A 20,377-nucleotide genomic window follows, 5' to 3' on the forward strand; every position below is an offset into this window, starting at 1 on the left:
GTCAGCTCTGGAACACTGGATAGCTCGAGGACACTGGACAGCTCAGGGACGCTGGATAACTCTGGAGAAGATAGCCAGGCGGGTACCCTCATAGGACTGCTGGTGCGCTGACCAGGTTGCATCGGAGGAGCTGCTAGTGGAAGTACTGGGCCTCTGACTAGCAGCTCAGAGGCTGGCTTTTTCGGCTGTTTAAGCCACATAGCAAACTGTCCGAACAAGGATGTGAAAGTCTTTGGCTCCTCTCTGGGTGGAGCAGTGGCTCGACTCGTAGAAGCAGGCAAAGGGGCAGGTTGGGCGACAAACAATGCCCCAGTAGCCACGGTGTTAGCAGGCCGGGAAGTAGGCAGGTGGGTGAGTCATTGGGACGAGTTTGAAGAAAACGCTCTAGTTTGTTCCTGATTTCATCCAGGTGGGGAACAAAATGACTCACCCACCATCTCTCCTTGAACCAATACTGCTGTACGGCGATCTTTTCCAGGATAGGAGACTGCTAGGTTGGTTTGGAGTTTACCAATTTAGCCACAGTCTGGTCAAACTCCGACACCTTCTATTCAAACAAACGCCTCTCTGCTGGGTCCATGATGGTAAGATCATTCTGTTGTAATACTCGTAATACTTATAAAATAACATGTATCCAATTCTGATTCGCCAGGGACGCAGCGAGGTGCGTCTGGAGGAGAATCTTTAAGAAACCAATTTGAGACCAGCTTCAGGTCACATGCTGGCCGAAAGTTTAAGGACTTACATAGACATACATTTGTCCGGCGTCCCTGCCCATGAAACCGCATGAAACATAGAAAATAGTTAACCGATTAAAGCCAGTTTTTATTAAATGCTGAGGCTCTTACTACCAGCCGGCACATCGTATGAGTAAACTATTTTATTTTATTTTTTATTTTTATATCATTTTTGTATACATTTATATTTCTGGAATTTTGATGGGCGCCCTCTATTGACCTAGAGAAAAAAGAATCCTCTTTAAAACCATTTACCTTACCTTTACTTACTTGTTCATAATTTATGTGATGTGAAAGACAGTATATCTGCTATTTTAGGATGATCATTTTGCATTATTACTTGTAATGATCAAAAAGCAAAAGTGCAGAGTAACAACACTGTTGACAGAATTAGGCCATATTATTTTAAGTAGAGCAATTTCACATAAATCTAAAGTCCAACTTCACACTTCAGATGTTGAGTCTTTTTTATTCTGGTGTAACAAGAACATTCTGGACTGCCAATGGAAAATGTAACAAATAACAACACAGGTGTCACAAAAAATGTATATGTTTCAATTCTTGAACTTATTACTTTTCCTGAAGAATCCATAGTACAAAGCGCTCGCTGACATTGTGTCTGTGGCCCAAATGATTGATGCCTGATGATTGAGGTATATGACACAGCCAGGCTTATACCGGGCGACCAATGTCAATGCCTGTTCTAGATAGAACAATGGCGAGTCCAATGGCGAAGTCCGAGACAAATCCCATTGCAAATACCAATGTGTCCAAGACAAATCAGAGACAATAGAAAAACGTCTTGGACTTCTACAGCACTGCCTCAAAGTTATAGCACACGTCACGTCACTTAAAGCTGAACTATGGTCTAAACAAACAAAGTAACTGCTGTTATGTTAGATTTTAGTGCTGCATTTGATTTTCAGCCCAGCTTTGACCACCTTGACGATGACTTATCTTTCCTCTAGAACACAGAAGGTCTTTTATAATGGTAGTCTATGAAATGGCAGTAATTTAGCATGTGGTTTTACCTTAAGGGAGTTCTTTGAGTCCACTTCTGTTTTCAATTTGTATTAATGACTTGTCTTATACAGTGAAAAATGCTGGTTTAACAATGTATGCTAATCATTGCACGTTATATTATGCAGCTACCACAAATTAAATCAAGTTATGTCTAGCAATTTGAAAGTTATTCATCATTGGATCTAAACAAATAAACTAGTCTTAAATATATCAAAAACCAAAGATATTGTTTTTGGATCACGACATAAATTGGCTTCCAAACCCAAATTGGAGTTATCTATATTTGGTGAACCTATCCAACAGGTTGACAAAGCTAAATTGCTGGGCTTGGTTCTAGATAGTCACTTATCTTGGACTAAGTAACACAGTTACTAAAGAATGGGCCATGGCTTTGCAGTTACAAGGAAGTGTTTACCTTATGTAGAATCACATATGTTGAGTGATGTATCCAAATCATTAATTTGATGTAATTTGGACTATTGTTCGGTTGTAAGGTCATCTGCATCTAAAACAAATCTTGCAAAATTACAAGTTGCACAAAACAGGGCTGCTAGACTTGTTCTGGGGTGCTCTGTGATAACTAGCACTTTACAGTTGGACTCCAGCCTCTCTTGGCTCACCATTGAACAAAGGATCTCCTTAAATATGGTTACATTTTTAAAGTTGTGTTATTAATTTAAATAAGCCAATGTTTTTATTCAACCAAATTGTTTACTGTAATAATATGCACAGCCATAACACCAGATTTGCTAGTAATGGTCATATCGTTGTACCTAAGGACTTGCTCATCGACAAAAACTGTTATGTATCGAGCCATAACAGACTGGAATAAGTTACTCCTGAATATCGGGATGATTCAAAAAGTATATGCTGAGGCATCTATCTGGTAACTGTATTATTCTTTTTCGTTTAAAAAAAAATCCTATTGTTTTATAATGGTTTTTCTATAAAAACTAAATTGTTCTGTGCGAACAGGTTTTAGATAGTGGGTTATTTATAATGTGTTTGTTACTGAGTGTGACTGTTTGATCTCTTGTTTAAGGTTATTGTACGTGTGTGTGTTCGCGGTTGTACACCTTGCAATGTAATGTCTGTGATGTAATGGGTATGTATTGTGTGTCTAGTGTGGACACAGGAAGAGTAGAGGACTTCTATGATATCAGCTAATGGGGATCTTTTTAATAAGCAATAAACAATAACTGTTCAACTTTCAAATTCATTCATTTTCGCTCATTTGTCCTTTACTTGAAGTCTATGCTGTAATATGTCTCTCATGTATAATTGTTACTGCACCGGTAGCTCCTGACAGAAAACAACATGGAAGTAGGTCCAACCCACAGAATGCATCATTTATTTCCCAGTTTACAACTTATAACATTCAATATATTTGACTTTATTGAATGACAACAGAGGCTCTAATGGAGCTCAGCATACATTTTTGCAGGAAGACTTCTAAACTTAATCACATTTCTCTCTCTTCTAAAACCGAACAGCTGTTCACTTTTATCTAACCAATCAGAAGCGGTCTTGAATTTCACAAGCCAATCACAGCATGACATCCCTGTTTTAAACCTGTCTCTCTCTGCTGCTCAGTTGCCATTTCAGTTTAAGAGCACAACCCTCTTCCTCCCCTTGCTCTTCCGGTCTTCATCTTGCACGGCTCCTGGTTCCTCCTCCGACAAGACTGCCATCGGCTCCTCGGTTCGGTATTCGGGTTCCTCACACCACCATCAGTGTCTAGACTCCATCGGGGGATCAGCTTCTGGCTTTCTAACCCCCTAAATATATATATAATTTCATAATGATGGAGTCTAATCTCCAAAGACTGTACATGTCATATCATGCATTCGTACAATAAATCTTTGCATATCTGCAACAAAGTCTCTCCTGATTGAAATGCACTTAATGTCAGAAATGTGTTGGTGTATCCACAAACAGAAGTCTAGTCAGTTTAAGAATTTAATTCAGAAGAATCTAAAATCAGTCAGCCTTTCCTGCAGACCAGTTGGCATTTATGAAAATATATTAAAGCATGTTGCAGTTTGTCATTCTGTGCAGTGCCTCAACTACCACCTATGTGTGTGAAGATTTGATGGTCACATTTTGTCTGGAAAACATTTGAAAGCATCATTTGTATGCAAAACTGAAGAAACTAAATGTAGCATTAGCTCTAAAAACTATTTTCTACTTCTTATTTCATCTCCGTTCTCAGTGAAGAATATTCAAACTTGGAGAGAGTCTGCTTTTAAACCCACATGACCTCATTTCTCATCTGTCCTGCTGCTTCTAATGAAGATGTGCCTGTGTAAATGAGGATGAGTTGAGCATGACTGCTTCCAAATATGAAATGTGAGCCCCTAATGCTGGAAGCCGGGCTAAATTAGTAATAGAAAGCAGAGATGGCTCAGCTGTCAGCAGTCGTCTCTCTCTCTGAATCCCCTTTTCTCCAACACAGCAACAAGTTCAGCCATATATTTTAATGCATTTCCAGGAAAAAACTTTCAGCGTGATCTGTTGTTATTTCTTTATCATCCTAAAATATAATTTTGACTTCATGGCCTTCAAGTTTTAGTGGAATGTTTGATACGCAGTGTTTTTTTTCTGACTCATTGCTCAGCCTCTGTCACTAACTCAAATGCTTGAGGTAATGAAATATTGATTTACACCCATGAAAGAATGAAATTAGATCATTGTTTACTTGCTCTATTACATCTTGGTTGGTTTGTCTTAGCTCCCTACAGACCTACAAAGCAAGGTTGTGACAGTAACAACAAAACTGAGATTGCTTTTTTTGTATATTGTAGATAGTAAATCTTGTGGACATAACTTTAATACCAATTTCAATTTCAGCACTCATTTGGTTATTGAATGAGGTCAAGCATGGTTCAGAATTTTGCAGACCAGGGATTCAACACAGTACCCAAACATCTCATATTTTAGGCTTTCGGAAACATTCTGAAATTAATAAAAACTAGTGCCAATGGGCTGATTGCTTGGCCTGTGGTATTGCTGCTTGTAGCTTTCTCCAGAACCATTGTACCCAAAAAAGAGAAATACCACAAAACAACCCAACTGTGTACTACTGACTTGCTGTGAACTTCTACTTCAGAGGAAAACAACATTTTACTCACAAAATATCACAATAACAATATGATGCATTATTATTCAAAATTATCCAGCATTAACATGCTCACATTATGCTTTTTGGCTTTTTCCCTTTCCTTTATTGTGTTTATTGTGTTGTATATTGTTTATTATATATCTTTTTTGTGTATGTTATAGGTTTACAAGCTCCAAACAGCTCTATTGTAGTCCAGCCTTTACTTCCGTGACGAACGTGCGTCACTTTGTAACACACATTATAATGCTCGCCTAGCTGCTAGCGTGACACGCCCTCACACTCTTCTTCTGACTGGCTAGTAGTCCTTACCTAGGTATTACGCATGTGCGACTCCCAACAAAGATGGAATAGAAGTAAGATGCCTCACTCTGTAGCTAAAACAGAGAGCACAACACACAGGGTGAAAAGAGGAGCTGTAGCAATATGCAGTACAACAAAAATATGGTGATTTCTGAAAATTAAACTATGTAAACCTATTCTGATATAACCTCTAAATACAATTATGAACCTGAAAATGAGCATAATATGAGCACTTTAAATTAGATTTAAAAGCTCCATCTTGAACAGACATTAGGTAAATTAAAGTACATTGCGCTGATATATTGCCTCTCTTTTCACTTGAAGTAAACAATTGAATGCAGGACTTGTATACTGTGCAGTATTGACAGTTTTACTAATAATAGCTAATAGTTTTACTTCAGAAAAAAAAAACATTCTGAGTACTTCTTCTATCACTGCCAACACAAACATTCCCAGTTAGAGAAAGGATAAAAAGTAAAGCGGGAATTGTTAACGAATTTAACACTTCAGCAGAGGTATCCATTCCCAAACAGGCTTAGTGGCTTGCTGGCTGCGTGTGACGTCTTTTGCGCCTGCAGGTCATTTCAGTTTCACAGTTCATTTACATGTTGCGTGTCAAAACTACACCAAAACTGAGATATTGCTTCACTGGGTCCTCAGCAATACACTCGCCAAGTGTGAAGTTAGATTGGATGAACTGTTCTCGAGATATTTATAAGACACCAGACACATGCACACACAGAGCCTTTTCTATTTTAAACTGGTCAGCGTTGCGTGTTCAGATCATTGCCACGAAGTGTGTCCAGGTCAGTAACCATGTCTATGTTTGTCTTTTTCTCCAGATGAAGTCAACAGAGGTGGACCAAGGGCTTTTCACAGACAGCTACTGCAAAGTGTGCAGCGCTCAGCTCATCTCCGAATCCCAGAGGGTTGCCCATTATGAGGTGAAAGTGCCCCCCTCACATTACCTTACATGACTCTGATACACTACACTCTATTGTCATTAATGAAAGGCTTAGGGTCGTGCTGTTTTGGCTGTCCCCCCGGAGACACTTAGCTGATCTATCCACCTGAGCCCTGCAGCTGACATTCTGCCAACAAACACCACACACCTGAGTTTTTTTTCTTAGTAGAGAGCTACAATGGAAATGAAGAAATAATTGCAATTGAACATAATATATAATATTAATAATAATATTTAAGTGGTATGCATGCATCATTTTTAAAACATATGCATGCATTTTTTTTTTAAAAGTGCCATGTATGGTTTTTTAACAGCAATACATCATTGCCATATTATATTTATTGACTAATTACAGTAAACAAGCAAAGCAAAAAATGGTGTTGTACCATGCTGTCAGATCTTGATTGTATAGCAAATTGAGAAAGTGTGTAAACATACAGGCTGCAAACATGACAGATAGTCCAGCAGTGTGCAGCCAAAAGTACTTTGTAATATACACATATTTACACAAGAATAATCAAGTCTGCACCACATAACGTGTGTTTTGTGGCCATTTTTCCTGATAAATGGCTTTCCTGTATACTTCAATGCTATGCAGTTGTAGCATCAAGTGTTGTTATTTAGTAACATACAGTAACATTACTTTGTAACATGATGTGATTGTTTTTTTCAGTAATGAGTATTGTAGGGAATCGCAATTTTATATTCAGTAATTACAGGGTGGCAGCTCACAAGGGTTCCCAGCTCTTCCTGTCCCTTGGATTGAAGTGTCCATGAGGAAGACACTGAGCCCCAATTCGGTTAAGCCCGATGGTTTAGCCAGCGCTTTGCATGGAAGCTCACTGGCATTGGTCTGTCAGCTTTTGTGTGTGTGAATAAGAATTGTAAAGGTTTTTATTAAAAATGATAAAAGCGCTATATAAATGCAGCCCATCACAGTTACCAATCCCAATAAAGCTTATTTGCTGTCTTATCAGGAGTTAGATGGGTTGATATCTATTATTTCCAGTGTTCAGTGGACAGACTGGCCTGCGATTTGTTAGCTTGGCACAAGGGCTACAGTAGAGTTGTGGGGAGGGGGCCTGTCTCTTCCAAAAGAAAAGAGATCCCTCCCACTTATTTACATATTGTGTCTTATTAGCTTCTAACAGTGTTGCCAACTTGGCAACTTTGTTGACTTTTCAGACCCTCTAAGACTTTATTTCTAAAAACTGACCAGCGACAAATTCAGCGACTTATTCAGAACATCAGGGGAAAAGCAAGAAATATATTCAAATACATTATATTGTAATCAATTCCCAATGCTGCTTAGAGAAATTGCAGTGACCGGCTCTGCTCCGCCTGTCAACAGCACAGGGTCTCTCCCTCGCAGCATTCGACACAACCACTAAGCTTTATGTAAATGATTGCGCAATGACATCGCCAATATGCTAATGATCGTATGATGTCATCTGGCAACTTTTGGAGCTAGTGCTCACTACATTTATTGGAAAAGAGTTGGCAACACTGGCTGCTAGTTGGCAACTTGTAAGCCTACATTCAGAAATCACATGGAAACAGTTATCCTGGCAGAATCCTCATTACTGCTTGGATTCTTTGAGAACTCCTTAAAGTGGCTACATGTAACTTTCAGTTTGTGTTGATTATTGATTCATCAAGTACCGAGATTATGCCTGTTTTTATAACAATGCCACAAAATGATGAGAGCCGCGCCATAAATGAAACTAATGAACACGATATGACTGTCAACAGACGCTACAGGAAACTGTTAAATCCAGCAATCACAAAAAAACGGAAAAGAAACGTGTTTCAGACAATCAATAACTTGATTAATCTGGGACCCTAAAGCAAAGCCAAAAGGTATATTATGTGGACATTTAAACATACGCAGCATCAAGTCAAAAAGTGACCAAGTCCAACATCTTCTTATTGAATCTAATCTTGATTTTCTTTGCTTGTCTGAAACCTGGCTACATGAATATTCACCCTCAGCAGTTCTATCAGTACCAGGTTATAATATCTATAGAAGGGACAGATTGGCCTCAAAGGGAGGGGGGGGGGGGGGTTATGATCGATGCTAAAAATGTTATAATATATAATATAATATAATATATTGTCATGAAATCCATGTATCAAATGAAAATGGACTGGTATTTCTTGGTTTAAATGTAATTTTGTCACCACAAATGATTTTTATGAAAAACTTGATAATGTATTGAAATAATGCAATTTTAAGAAAGGTAATTGTCATGGGTGACCTAAATATAAATTGGGAGAATAAACAAAATAGGTAAAATCTGAAAAAGGTTATGGATGGGATGGATTTCACACAGCTAATCCAAGGGCCCACAAGAATAACCAACTCCACCAGCACACAGATTGATTTAGTTTTTAGCAATAGACCTGAGAGAATCTTAAAATCGTTCAACATGCTAACAGGACTGTCTGATCATAACTTGATTATAGTGTCCAAGAAGCTAAACAACAAACGATTTAAACCCTTGGTTGCAACAGAATCTTATAGAATTCCAAGGAATGAGCAAAATAATTTCCAAACCTCAATCCAACAGGTAAATTGGAATGAGCTGATATTAGGGAACAAGATTGTCTAACATTTTCAAACAAAATACAGGAAATTATCTCAAAATGTACCCGTAAGATTAAACATAGGGCCAAAAATAACCGTCTCCCTTGGTTAAATGATAACATTTTTAAACTGATGAAAGAGCGTGATCTTTCTCTAAAAAAAGTCATTAAAACAAAATTTCATCATGACAAGTTTCACTACATTATGTTAAGAAACAGGGTAGTGAAGGAAATTAGAAACGCCAAGGCAAACTTTTTTATTGCTGCTTTACATGAAGCCAGAGGAAATGTTAAAATGATCTGGAGCCAATTAACGAAACTGACAGGGGAACATCACAGTAATAGAAAAATGCTTGAAATTAACCACAATGGAATTTTCCTAAGACAGCCAACAAAAATAGCAGAGGCCCTCAATCACTATTTTATTGACTCTGTAGCTGAAATATCAAATAGTTTCCTAGTAGATCAGGACAGAGTGGATCCAGCAACCACAGTAGAACCTGCCTTTACCATAAAAAGCATTACAGAGTCAGAAATCATTAGAATTATTAGGTCACTCAAACCATCTAAGGCAAAAGATGGGTGGATGCTTGGGATGGATACGACTATGCTCAAAGACCTCGGCTCAGTTTTAGTTAATCCTATTACATCGATTATTAACCTCTCAATATCAACTGGACTATTCCCAAATGTCTGGAAATCAGCTATTGTCACTCAAATTCTCAAATCGGGTATTTCAACTTCAACTTTCAACAGTAATTACAGGCCGATCAGTATTCTCCCGACAGCATCCAAAATTGCTGAGAAATGGGTAGCTGAGCAGATTGTTTTCCATCTAGAAAACAGTTCCACCCCTCTCCACCCAATGCAGTTTGGCTTTAGAGCCAAACACTCAACAGACATGGCTAATTGCCTTTTTTTTAGAGAAAATAAACTCATCTCTGGATTTGGGTGGTGTGGTAGGTGCAGTATTTCTGGATCTTAGGAAAGCTTTTGATACTGTCAATCATGAAGTTCTTCTTGCCAAGTTATCCACATTTAATTTTTGTGATGGTGCAATGACATGGGTAGAATCTTATTTAACAAACAGGTCTCAGTCAGTTTCCATTGATAATCACAGATCGAAGTCGATGCATCTACCTACTGGTGTCCCGCAAGGATCCATTCTTGGTCCGCTCTTGTTCAGCATATACATTAACGACCTTCCATCTGTTTGTCCTGATGTTGAAACCATAATGTACGCAGATGATACTGTTTTATTTGTACATTGCAGATCCAAAGCAGATGTTGCAGATACGCTCACAAGATCTATGGCTAATGTTACAACATGGTTACAAGAGTGCTGCCTGCAACTAAATGTCTCTAAAACAGTTAGCATGTTCTTTTCTAAAACCAATAGATCCATAAGTGATCATCACATAATGGTTGAGGGTGCAAAATTACAGGTTGTGAAGGAATTTAAATATCTTGGGGTGCTAATTGACTCAAACCTCTCCTTTAAGTCACATGTGAAAAAAATCTGTAAAACAATCATGTTGCTAATTTTCGTTCAATCAGAAATGACATGTCTACAGAGGCTACCAAAATGTTTTTACATTCTATGATTTTCACCCATCTGAATTATTGTTTGACAAGCTGGTCCCAGGCCAACAATAGCACACTGAAACCACTTGAATCACTATACAAACAAGTCATAAAAACTTTAGATAAAAAAACTAAGCGTTTCCATCACTGCTTAATTTTGTACCAGCTTTTAAGCTGGGAACACCTAATGAAATATGTAAACATATGCTTGGTATATAAAGTCACTCACAACCTAGCTCCACCGCCACTTGTTGCCTATATCAGCAGAAGATCAGATACTGCTCGAATCACAAGGGGATCCTCAAGAGGAGACTGTGTTATTCCGCTGCGGAAAAGTTCTTTTAGTCAGTCAGCCTGGTCCATCAGAGGGTCAAGAGAGTGGAACTCAATCCCAAACCACATCAGACAGTTAAACATATATACGTCTTTTACTAAGCAGCTAAAACACTGGATGGTCAATACATATACATGTCAGCACTAACATTATTTATTTTTCTGTTAGTTTGAGTCAACATATATGAATTTTACTTATTGTTTCCCCCTAGTTTAATACTGCTTTTATTGTTCTTAATGGCTGTGTCTGTTCTAATTTATATTTTTTTCATTTTATACCGTGTTGTTTTGCCTTGTTGTATATTTTTCTGTTTTTCTGTTGTGTCTTGTTTTATGCTAAGTTATGTGTTGTACTTTGTCTTGTTGTTTTCCGTCTCTGTGACGCTTTATGCTAAGTTTTGTTTTGCTTGTGTTGTTTTTTTATTTTTATTTTTTTTTATTTTAAAAAGCCTTTTTTAACATCAAAGGCAGGGGACTACAGATGAAAAATAGCCTTTTGGATAATTCTGGCTTTTTTAACCCATGGGAAATCATGTGTTTTATTAATTTAGGCTGTCCCCTTCCATAAATAAACTCAAACATATAGTCACTTTTTCAACAAATCCAATCATGTATGTATAATAATTAGGGCTGTCAATCGATTAAAAAATTTAATCTAATTAATTACATACTCTGTGATTAATTAATCGAAATTAATCGCATACATAATTAACAGTGCCTGAACCGATACTTTTTAAGAAAGTAAAAAAAGAAAAGAAAAAAAAAGGGTACTAAACAACAGTTGGTGACATTAAAGAACGGCTTGTTTATTGCTAAGGCCATATGGTCAAAATGAAATGATTTAATAATAATGTATAACAATAACAATAACTAATTTCAGTAGTAAATTGCTGTTGAACCATCAGATGGGAAAAGGACATTTACAATAACTTCAAATGCACCACGAGGCTGTAGTTTACCAGTTTCACTGAACGCACCGTCTGTGTTGTTTCTCCGACTGCAGCTGCAGATTGTTACATCCCGGTGTTGAATCCTCTACAGTAAAACAGTGAAACTTTACACCGTTTAGCGTTAGCTGTCAGCATTTTAACTGTGTTTAATCCAGCTACTAGCTAGCGGTAGGCTAACGTTAGCTGCTGTCGAGTATAGTGTTAACTAGCGTCATGTGCAGCGGTGTTTGTGTTTCAGAGCATCAGAGAGAAGCGCAGACATATCGGTGGCACCAGATTTCGGTAGCCAGGGTTGGCAGGAAAGAAGAAGTAAATGTTCGAATTAATAATCCAGGCAGAACATTCTTGTCTCCCTCCTTCATTTTACAGTCCAATGGTGGCTAGAATGGCTCCGGGTCAAACGTCAATATGGAATGGATTAATCTGCGTTATTTTTTTTAATGCGTTATTTTTTCTCAGATTAATTAATTGAAATTAACGCGTTATTTTGACAGCCCTAATAATAATTTAAGTCAATACTTGGACATGTCCCTGACTGTATTAAGTATATATCAGGGCTGGGACGATATGCTTTTGTCTTGATTCGATTCTTTCACGATACATGGGTGCTGATTCGATTTGTATTGCGATTTTAATTTATTCCGATACTAGAAGTTTTGTGATTCGATTATATTGAGCATTGCAATTTTCTTTTCCTTCTTTTAAAAAACTAAAGTTGAATAATACACTTCTAGAGGCAATATATCATGAGACATTTCTAAAAATGCAAAAAAGAATGCACATCACATGTCAGTCAGTCGGTCTTCATTTCAAGAAGTACATAACATGTATTTTCTGCATTTTCTGCCTTCGGTCTGTTTTGCTGGAAATGGATATGATGTAGTCGCCGTCAGCATTACCGTATAAACAGATACAAATATTTAGGTGAGTCATTGTTAAAAAAAATAAAGAATGTCGATTGTGGGGAAAATAATCAATTATAAAAATCCTCACAAATCACGATACATACATGAGTCAATGTGTCCCCCTCCCCTAGTATATACACATGTACATGTATGTAAATTCTCCTTTTAGAAGGTTTGCATGAGTTGTATACCTGCGTATACCACTAGAGGTCGACCGATATGGGTTTTCTCTGGCCGATGCCGATCTTTAGAAATCAGGGTCAGCCGATGGCCGATAAATGCTGCCGATTTATTTTGGACGATATTTGGCCGATATATGCTTGTTTTTAAACTTCTATTTGAAAGATAAAATGTAACACTAATATACACAGAATTTCTCAACAAAAACATTTCACCACTTATATGTATGTATGTATGTATGTATGTATGTATGTATGTATATATATATATATATATATATATATATATGTGTATACTTCAATTAAAAACGTATAATGTAAAAACTGTACTATACTGTATATTGTATAAATAATGTATGAAAAATATATTAAATAAACGAAACAGGTAAGAAGAAATCAAGTCAAATAAACTTTTCAATGAAAAAACTTCTGAGGATACAAATCTGCAGGCTTCACAGAAAGTGATATGTTATTATTAATCTCAACACTATTTCCTCCTAACTCCTGTTGAATCACATAAGACTAGGGCTCTCTAAAGTCAGTTCTTGTTCACCTTGTTTGTTAGATCATTGTTCATTTGTGGAAGTGTTTTATCTGTGTTTTGGGGATCCTACTGTTACATGTCCTGTTGCACTCATTAGGATCTTATCTGAGCAGATTTCTGTCATTCAAACAACTCTTAGTTATAATTTAAAACTCGTCCAGCCGATTTAATGAAATTAAGGGTTTTATTCGTGCTTGAGTCCATAGATGCAGTTAATGGATACAGGCACGGAGAACTGAAAGCTCTGTTAGCAACAATTAGCTCCGTTAGCGGTTAGCTCCGTTAGCGGTTAGCTCCAGTTAGCTCCGTTATAGGAGTGGATGAGACTGCCACGGACAGGGGTAACAACCAGACTCTGATAAATGACATTCAGGGAGCTTCCACAGCAGTGTGGCCGCGGTGTTTTGTACGGTTTTATTAGTACAGTTAATCTCAAGGCAAGAACACCAGCAATATGCTACTACTAACGGTAGCATCTGAGCCTGAAGTGGCTGCGCGAGACACACGGCAAGACTTCACGAGGGGAGGGGCTGGAGGCAGCTGGTCTGGGTGCGCTGTAAAAAATGTTGCCTATTCATGTTTTTAACACTAGGCTGCCCGCAGATGCGCCTGCCTATTAATCGGCTTGATATACTGGGATATTGGCCGATGCCGATTATGTTAAAAAATGCCAAAAATCGGCTTGACAGACAAAAACCAAACGAGCGACCCTGATCAGCTACCTCAAGGACAGTTTGAGTTAAGCAGCCAGTTGGTTTCCTTCCCTCATGTCTTGAGTGTTGTCAGGTAGTGTACCTTTTTTTCTCTCTGCAAATGCTGCCTCTCACTTACTGTCACTTTGAGTTACAAGACCGGTGAGTCTGACTGCACTCCTGCATGCTGTCGGACATCTGCAGTAACAGGAGTTGAAGGGACTCATATGAACACTGTGGTCCACTCTTAAGTTTTAGCAAAGGGTGGCTGCTTGTTTTTTTTTCTCCTTTTGAGACCTGAAGAAAATGATTTGAAACCTTGAGTCAGTTTAGCATTTTTATAGATTTTCTGTTGTTGTTCCTAATAGAGAGCAGGTTGCTGTTGAGGTGAAATCTCATCAAACAGAAATCAAGTTTTATTGATTCTATTTGACAGTGTCACTTTGTTGAAAGTTAGCGTTACTTTGTCTTTGAGTCAACTTTTCTTTTGCAACTCTTGACAAGTCAAACTGTATTTCTTGCAGGGCGCTGTGCTCAGTGTGGTGCTATGGAGTGCTATTTAAAGTCCTAGTCCTAAGTGTCCACGGGTAACAGGAGAACTCCTTTGTTGTACAGGGTGTTTGCAGGAGACAGGAAGTGGACTGCACCAATCCAAATCAAATATTAATTTTGTTATTGTGTGGTGAATGCTGAATACAGCACTCGGCCTGTTGCCTCCTGGAGACCGGGCATATCGGGATTCTGTTTTAGCACAGTTAGGTTCTAATGCATCGTGACATGTTTGGGTCATGGTGACGACAGCAAGTACAAAAACTAAACAGATGGGAATAAAGGACGTGCAAACTTTTCTTTTCCATCCAATAGAGGAGGTCATTTTGCACTACAGAAGATGATGTTCCAGTTTTATCCGCATAGATTTGTCTATAATTATTCCCCGTTGTGCTGTGCAGGGACGTCACTAATATTGAAAGACTTAGCCCCGAGGCTATGCAAAACTTTCCCTTGCAAAATCTTACTTACAAACTCTAAAGTTAGCTTTTAGATACATCAAAGTTGCATGGGAGGGATTTACTTAGGCCAGACTGTGCTCCTACTGAGGTCTTCTTTAGGCTAAGACTTAACCGCTATCGATCTGCCCGTGTAAATGTGTGGTAAAGTAATACCATACCTAATCCCTCTCTTTATTAGATAAGTTGCAGGTCAAAATAAGACTATTTAATTACTAGGGGTGTAACGATACACGTATTCGTATTGAACCGTTCGGTATGAGGCTTTCAGTTAGGTGTGCATTACAAACCGAACGATTCGTTGGACTAATCCTATTTCATTTTTAAAAGAAGAGCTTAAATTGTGTGAAATATAATGTTTTCAGTGTCGCTGCACTCAACAAGACAGCCCAAATGACAAAACAGGCAACATGCTGTCTGCCCTTCCCACTCCTAAAGAAAAACACACTTCTCCAGTCAGGCATGATACACTGAACTAGCTCGTTGCAATATGGTTGACAAGGATTTAAAGTACAGTATCTCACAAAAGTGAGCACACCCCTCACATTTTAGTAAATATTTCATTATATCTTTTAATGGGACAACACTGAAGAAATTACACTTTGCTACAGTGTAAGTGTACAACTTGTATAACAGTGTAAATGTGCTGTCCCCTCAAAATGACTCAACACACAGCCATTAATGTCTAAACCGCTGGCAACAAAAGTGAGTACACCCCTATGTTAAATTCCCATAGAGGCAGGCAGATTTTTATTTTTAAAGGCCAGTTATTTCATGGATCCAGGATACTATGCATCCTGATGAAGTTCCCTTGGCCTTTGGAATTTAAATAGCACCACATCATCACATACCCTTCACCATACCTAGAGATTGGCATGGTTTTATGTCAGTTAGCCTAATAGCTGGTTTGATTTGCATTGAGAGATGATCTTATGGAAAGTACCCCATGCCAATCTCTAGGTATTCTTCATTTTCAGGTCGGAAAAGCCGGATTTCCGGATTTATCTGGAAGAATCACACCCCTGATTTGTTCAATTAATTGAAGGATATACTGGTACAATAGCATTAACAGTGACACTATGATATTTAGGGACTGATATTGTTTTAATACTATCGAGATAGCAGGCTATATTAATGGTAAAGAATAGAGAGCTTCGGATACCTTACTAGGCAAGCTATTTCTTGTATTTCACTCGTTTACACTAGCTAGACTATTGTTTTCTATAGCCAACTAAAATATTCCTTTATCTTTACCTCAAGTAAATGTAGCTGAAGTGAAGCAAGTAAAAGTCATTAACAACAACTTACAATTTCTCTCTGTATCACTCACTGTGTGTGCGTTAGCAAGTCCAGACCAAAGATTTGCGACGAGACAAGATAAATCCTGCAGCTACTTGCAACACACCGGTCTGCAGCATTCTCAAAGCTGCCAGTTTAAACCAATGAGAAGAGACAAGACGGTGTATCATCTTCGTTGACTCTTTGTACTTCTGTCTAACTTTCGACTTTCCGGCTTTTTTGTAGCTGGATATATTATTTGTTGTTTCTAATTATGAATTTGGATAACGTTAATGATAGTGAGATACTTGCTACAGTTGCATTTCGAGTGATAAATCGTCGAAAACAACATTTTATTTGTCTGATTTACTGCTTTGTTTTAATGCTGCCTGGCACTCTCTCTCTCTCGTCCACATACCGATACCGTCTTAAACTCCAAAGTTAAAGCAGTCCTTGCGTGACAGTAGAGACAGAAGATATAATTGATCCTTAAACCTTCTTTTCACCACATCAAAGCCAGTGCTCTTCTGCAAAGCGGATCAGAGCCGTCTCTGGTTTTACAGTTCAAAGACTCGTGTGGCTCATGTTAATATATTTATCTGTCTCTTTTTGTATGTGTACTGGATTGGGTGCGCTGCAGCCTCTCTTGACAGAATGCCCTGCTCCAAGCGCTGCAGGAGAGCCTCTTTTAAATCACTGCCTGTTACTTTACAGAATAAATCGAATGGGGAGTGACCTAGGAGCGAGGTGTGGGAGTAACTAATGTGTTACACATTACAACATATTGCAAAAAAGTGTTTTCCCTGGGCGGATGTGGAAAACGTGATGAAAGCTCATGGAAACAGTTTTTGCTGCTCAGAGAAAGTAGAATGAAGAGTGACACAGGAGTAGTCATTCAGCTAGGTTTGGGAGTAGTAATATGATGGTGCAATACTAATGTCGAGGAATCATTTTCAAATACATTGCAGTTCCTAAAAGCAACGGACTGTACAATATCTCTTTCTCTTATTTAAGTCAAAATCATCTAAGAATTTATCAACACTGATAGAAAGGATAACTTTTTTTTTCCCGAATGAGGTCAAGAAATAAACGGTGCTCCAATTGCTTGGTCAGCAATCATAATTGCCTGGTATTCTTTTAAAAGTTCTGTGTATTTTATCTACTTCAGCCTGGATAATCTCATTCCTTACATTCAGGGACAAAGCCTGTCAACTGGTATTTTTCAGCACTAGAGTCTTGCCACCATACTAATATAAACCCCTGCTTCTCCTCACAAAACGCAGCATAATCCTTTTCTGGTGCAGCAGCCAGCCACAGTGACAATAACGGCAGTATTTAGCTGCATGGGGGAGACGCTAACGTTAGCACAAAATTGTGTTCTGGTTTATTGGCATTTCTTTTAACCAATCACAATCATCATGGGCGGTGCTAAGCTCCGCACAGAGTCGCTCTAAAATAGTCGTGCGAGAGAAAACTGAGATTGGACAGATAGTCTAGCTAGCTGTCTCGATTTACCCTACAGAGATCTGAGGAGCAATTAACCATAGTCCTCATAAATCCAACGGAGTTTAAAATTCCAACACAAAGAAAGCGGACATTGGCGAAAACAATGCAATTTCCTGTGGCGACGGAACAATCCCGGAAGTGGAACATCAAGGATATAGACTAGCGTTTGGCTGACTTGTGCTGTTCTGACTGCTGTGCTCTCTGTCCACTTCATGTCTTCACTAATTGGTTTTCCATTATCTTGGATGTATTGCAAAATAGGTTTGCCTATCAATGTTTTCAAAATGACATCAAACATTCAAAATTACGTCATGAAATAGGTCAAAAATGAAAGTCATATTGACAACAATTTGATGTCAAGATTTTGACCTCTGCTGATGTCATTTTGATTTCAGACAGGCCTGGACATGCGCTGGTTTGAGCAGGGGGACCTTGCGTGCGCTGCAGGATTTTAATCCATGACGGCGTAGTATGTTACTAATGGTTTTCTTTGAGACTGTGGTCCCAGCTCTCTTCAGGTCATTGGCCAGGTCCTGCTGTGTAGTTCTGGGATGATCTCTCACCTTCCTCATGATCATTGATGCCCCACGAGGTGAGATCTTGGATGGAGCCCCAGACCGAGGGAGATTGACCGTCATCTTGAACTTCTTCCATTTTCTAATAATCACGCCAACAGTTGTTGCCTTCTCACCAAGCTGCTTGCGTATTGTCCTGTAGCCCTTCCCAGCCTTGTGCAGGTCTACAATTTTATCACGGATGTCCTTACACACCTCTCTGGTCTTGGACATTGTGGAGAGGTTGGAGTCTGTTTGATTGAGTGTGTGGACAGGTGTCTTTTTTACAGGTAACAAGTTCAAACAGGTGCAGTTAATACAGGTAATGATTGGAGAACAGGAAGGCTTCTTAAAGAAAAACTAACAGGTCTTTGAGAGCCGGAATTCTTACTGGTTGGTAGGTGATCAAATACTTATGTCATGCAATAAAATGCAAATTCCATCCATCCATCTTCGTCTGCTTATCCGGTATCGGGTCGCAGGGTTAGCAGCTCCAGCAGGGGACCCCAAACTTCCCTTTCCCGAGCCACATTAACCAGCTCCGACTGGGGGATCCCGAGGCGTTCCCAGGCCAGGTTGGAGATATAATCTCTCCACCTAGTCCTGGGTCTTCCCCGAGGCCTCCTCCCAGCTGGACGTGCCTGGAACACCTCCCTAGGGAGGTGCCCAGGGGGCATCCTTACCAGATGTCCGAACCACCTCAACTGGCTCCTTTTGACGCGAAGGAGCAGCAGCTCTACTAGTCATACACTACCAGTCATACGCCTTCTCCAGATCCACAAAACACATGTAGACCGGTTGGGCATACTCCCAGGCTCCCTCCAGGATCCTTGTGAGAGTAAATATCTGGTCCGTTGTTCCACGACCAGGATTGAATCCGCATTGTTCCTCTTCAACCTGAGGTTCGACTATCGACCGAACCCTCCTTTCCAGCACCTTGGAGTAGACTTTACCGGGGAGGCTGAGAAGTGTGATACCCCTGTAATTGGCACACACCCTCTGGTCCCCCTTTTTAAAAAGGGGAACCACCACCCCGGTCTGCCACTCCTTAGGCACCGTCCCAGACTTCCACGCAATGTTGAAGAGGCGTGTCAACCAAGACAACCCCTCCACACCCAGAGCTTTAAGCATTTCTGGACGGATCTCATCAATCCCTGGGGCTTTGCCACTGTAGAGTTGTTTAACTACCTCAGCAACTTCCTCCAGCTCTTTCCTCTACCATAGAGGGCGTATTAGTTGGATTTAGGAGTTCCTCAAAGTGCTCCTTCCACCGCCCTATTACCTCCTCAGTTGAGGTCAACAGCGCCCCACCTTTATTGTACACAGCTTGGATGGTTCACCGCTTCCCCCTCCTGAGGTGGCGAACGGTTTTCCAGAAGCACCTTGGTGCCGACCGAAAGTCCTTCTCCATGTCTTCTCCGAACTTCTCCCACACCCGCTGCTTTGCCTCTTTCACGGCAGAGGCTGCAGCCCTTCGGGCCCTTCAGTACCTTGCAACTGCCTCCGGAGTCCTCTGGGATAACATATCCCGGAAAGACTCCTTCAGTCGGACGGCTTCCCTGACCACCGGTGTCCACCACGGTGTTCGTGGGTTACCGCCCCTTGAGGCTCCTAAGACCGTAAGACCACAGCTCCTCGCCGCAGCTTCAGCAATGGAAACTTTGAACATTGTCCACTCGGGTTCAATGCCCCCAGCCTCCACAGGGATGCACGAAAAGCTCCGCCGGAGGTGTGAGTTGAAAGTCTGTCGGACAGGGGCCTCCTCCAGACGTTCCCAATTTACCCGCACTACCCGTTTCGGCTTACCAGGTCTGTCCAGAGTCTTCCCCCACCCCCTGACCCAACTCACCACCAGATGGTGATCGGTTGACAGCTCCGCCCCTCTCTTCACCCGAGTGTCCAAAACATACAGCCTCAGATCAGATGAAACGATTATAAAATCGATCATTGACCTTTGGCCTAGGGTGCTCTGGTACCAAGTACACTTATGAGCATCCCTATGTTCGAACATGGTGTTCGTTATAGACAATCCATGACTAGCACAGAAGTCCAACAACAAGCAACCACTCTGGTTTAGATCAGGGAGGCCGTTCCTCCCAATCACGCCTCTCCAT

General features: G+C 39.8%; 1 protein-coding gene across 1 annotated transcript in view; it reads left to right on the forward strand.

Annotated features, from left to right (window-relative positions):
• The first annotated feature begins 6,023 nt into the window (after positions 1-6,023).
• The window catches only part of zmat4a (zinc finger, matrin-type 4a), a 186,180-nt gene continuing 171,826 nt past the window's right edge, over positions 6,024-20,377 (forward strand). The window contains exon 1 of the mRNA XM_078249623.1: positions 6,024-6,125. Coding sequence (XP_078105749.1) covers positions 6,024-6,125 — 102 coding nt within the window. The remainder of the gene's footprint in view (positions 6,126-20,377) is intronic.

The sequence above is a fragment of the Sander vitreus genome, chromosome 5 (assembly GCF_031162955.1).
Source record: "Sander vitreus isolate 19-12246 chromosome 5, sanVit1, whole genome shotgun sequence".
Taxonomy (NCBI): Eukaryota; Metazoa; Chordata; class Actinopteri; order Perciformes; family Percidae; genus Sander; species Sander vitreus.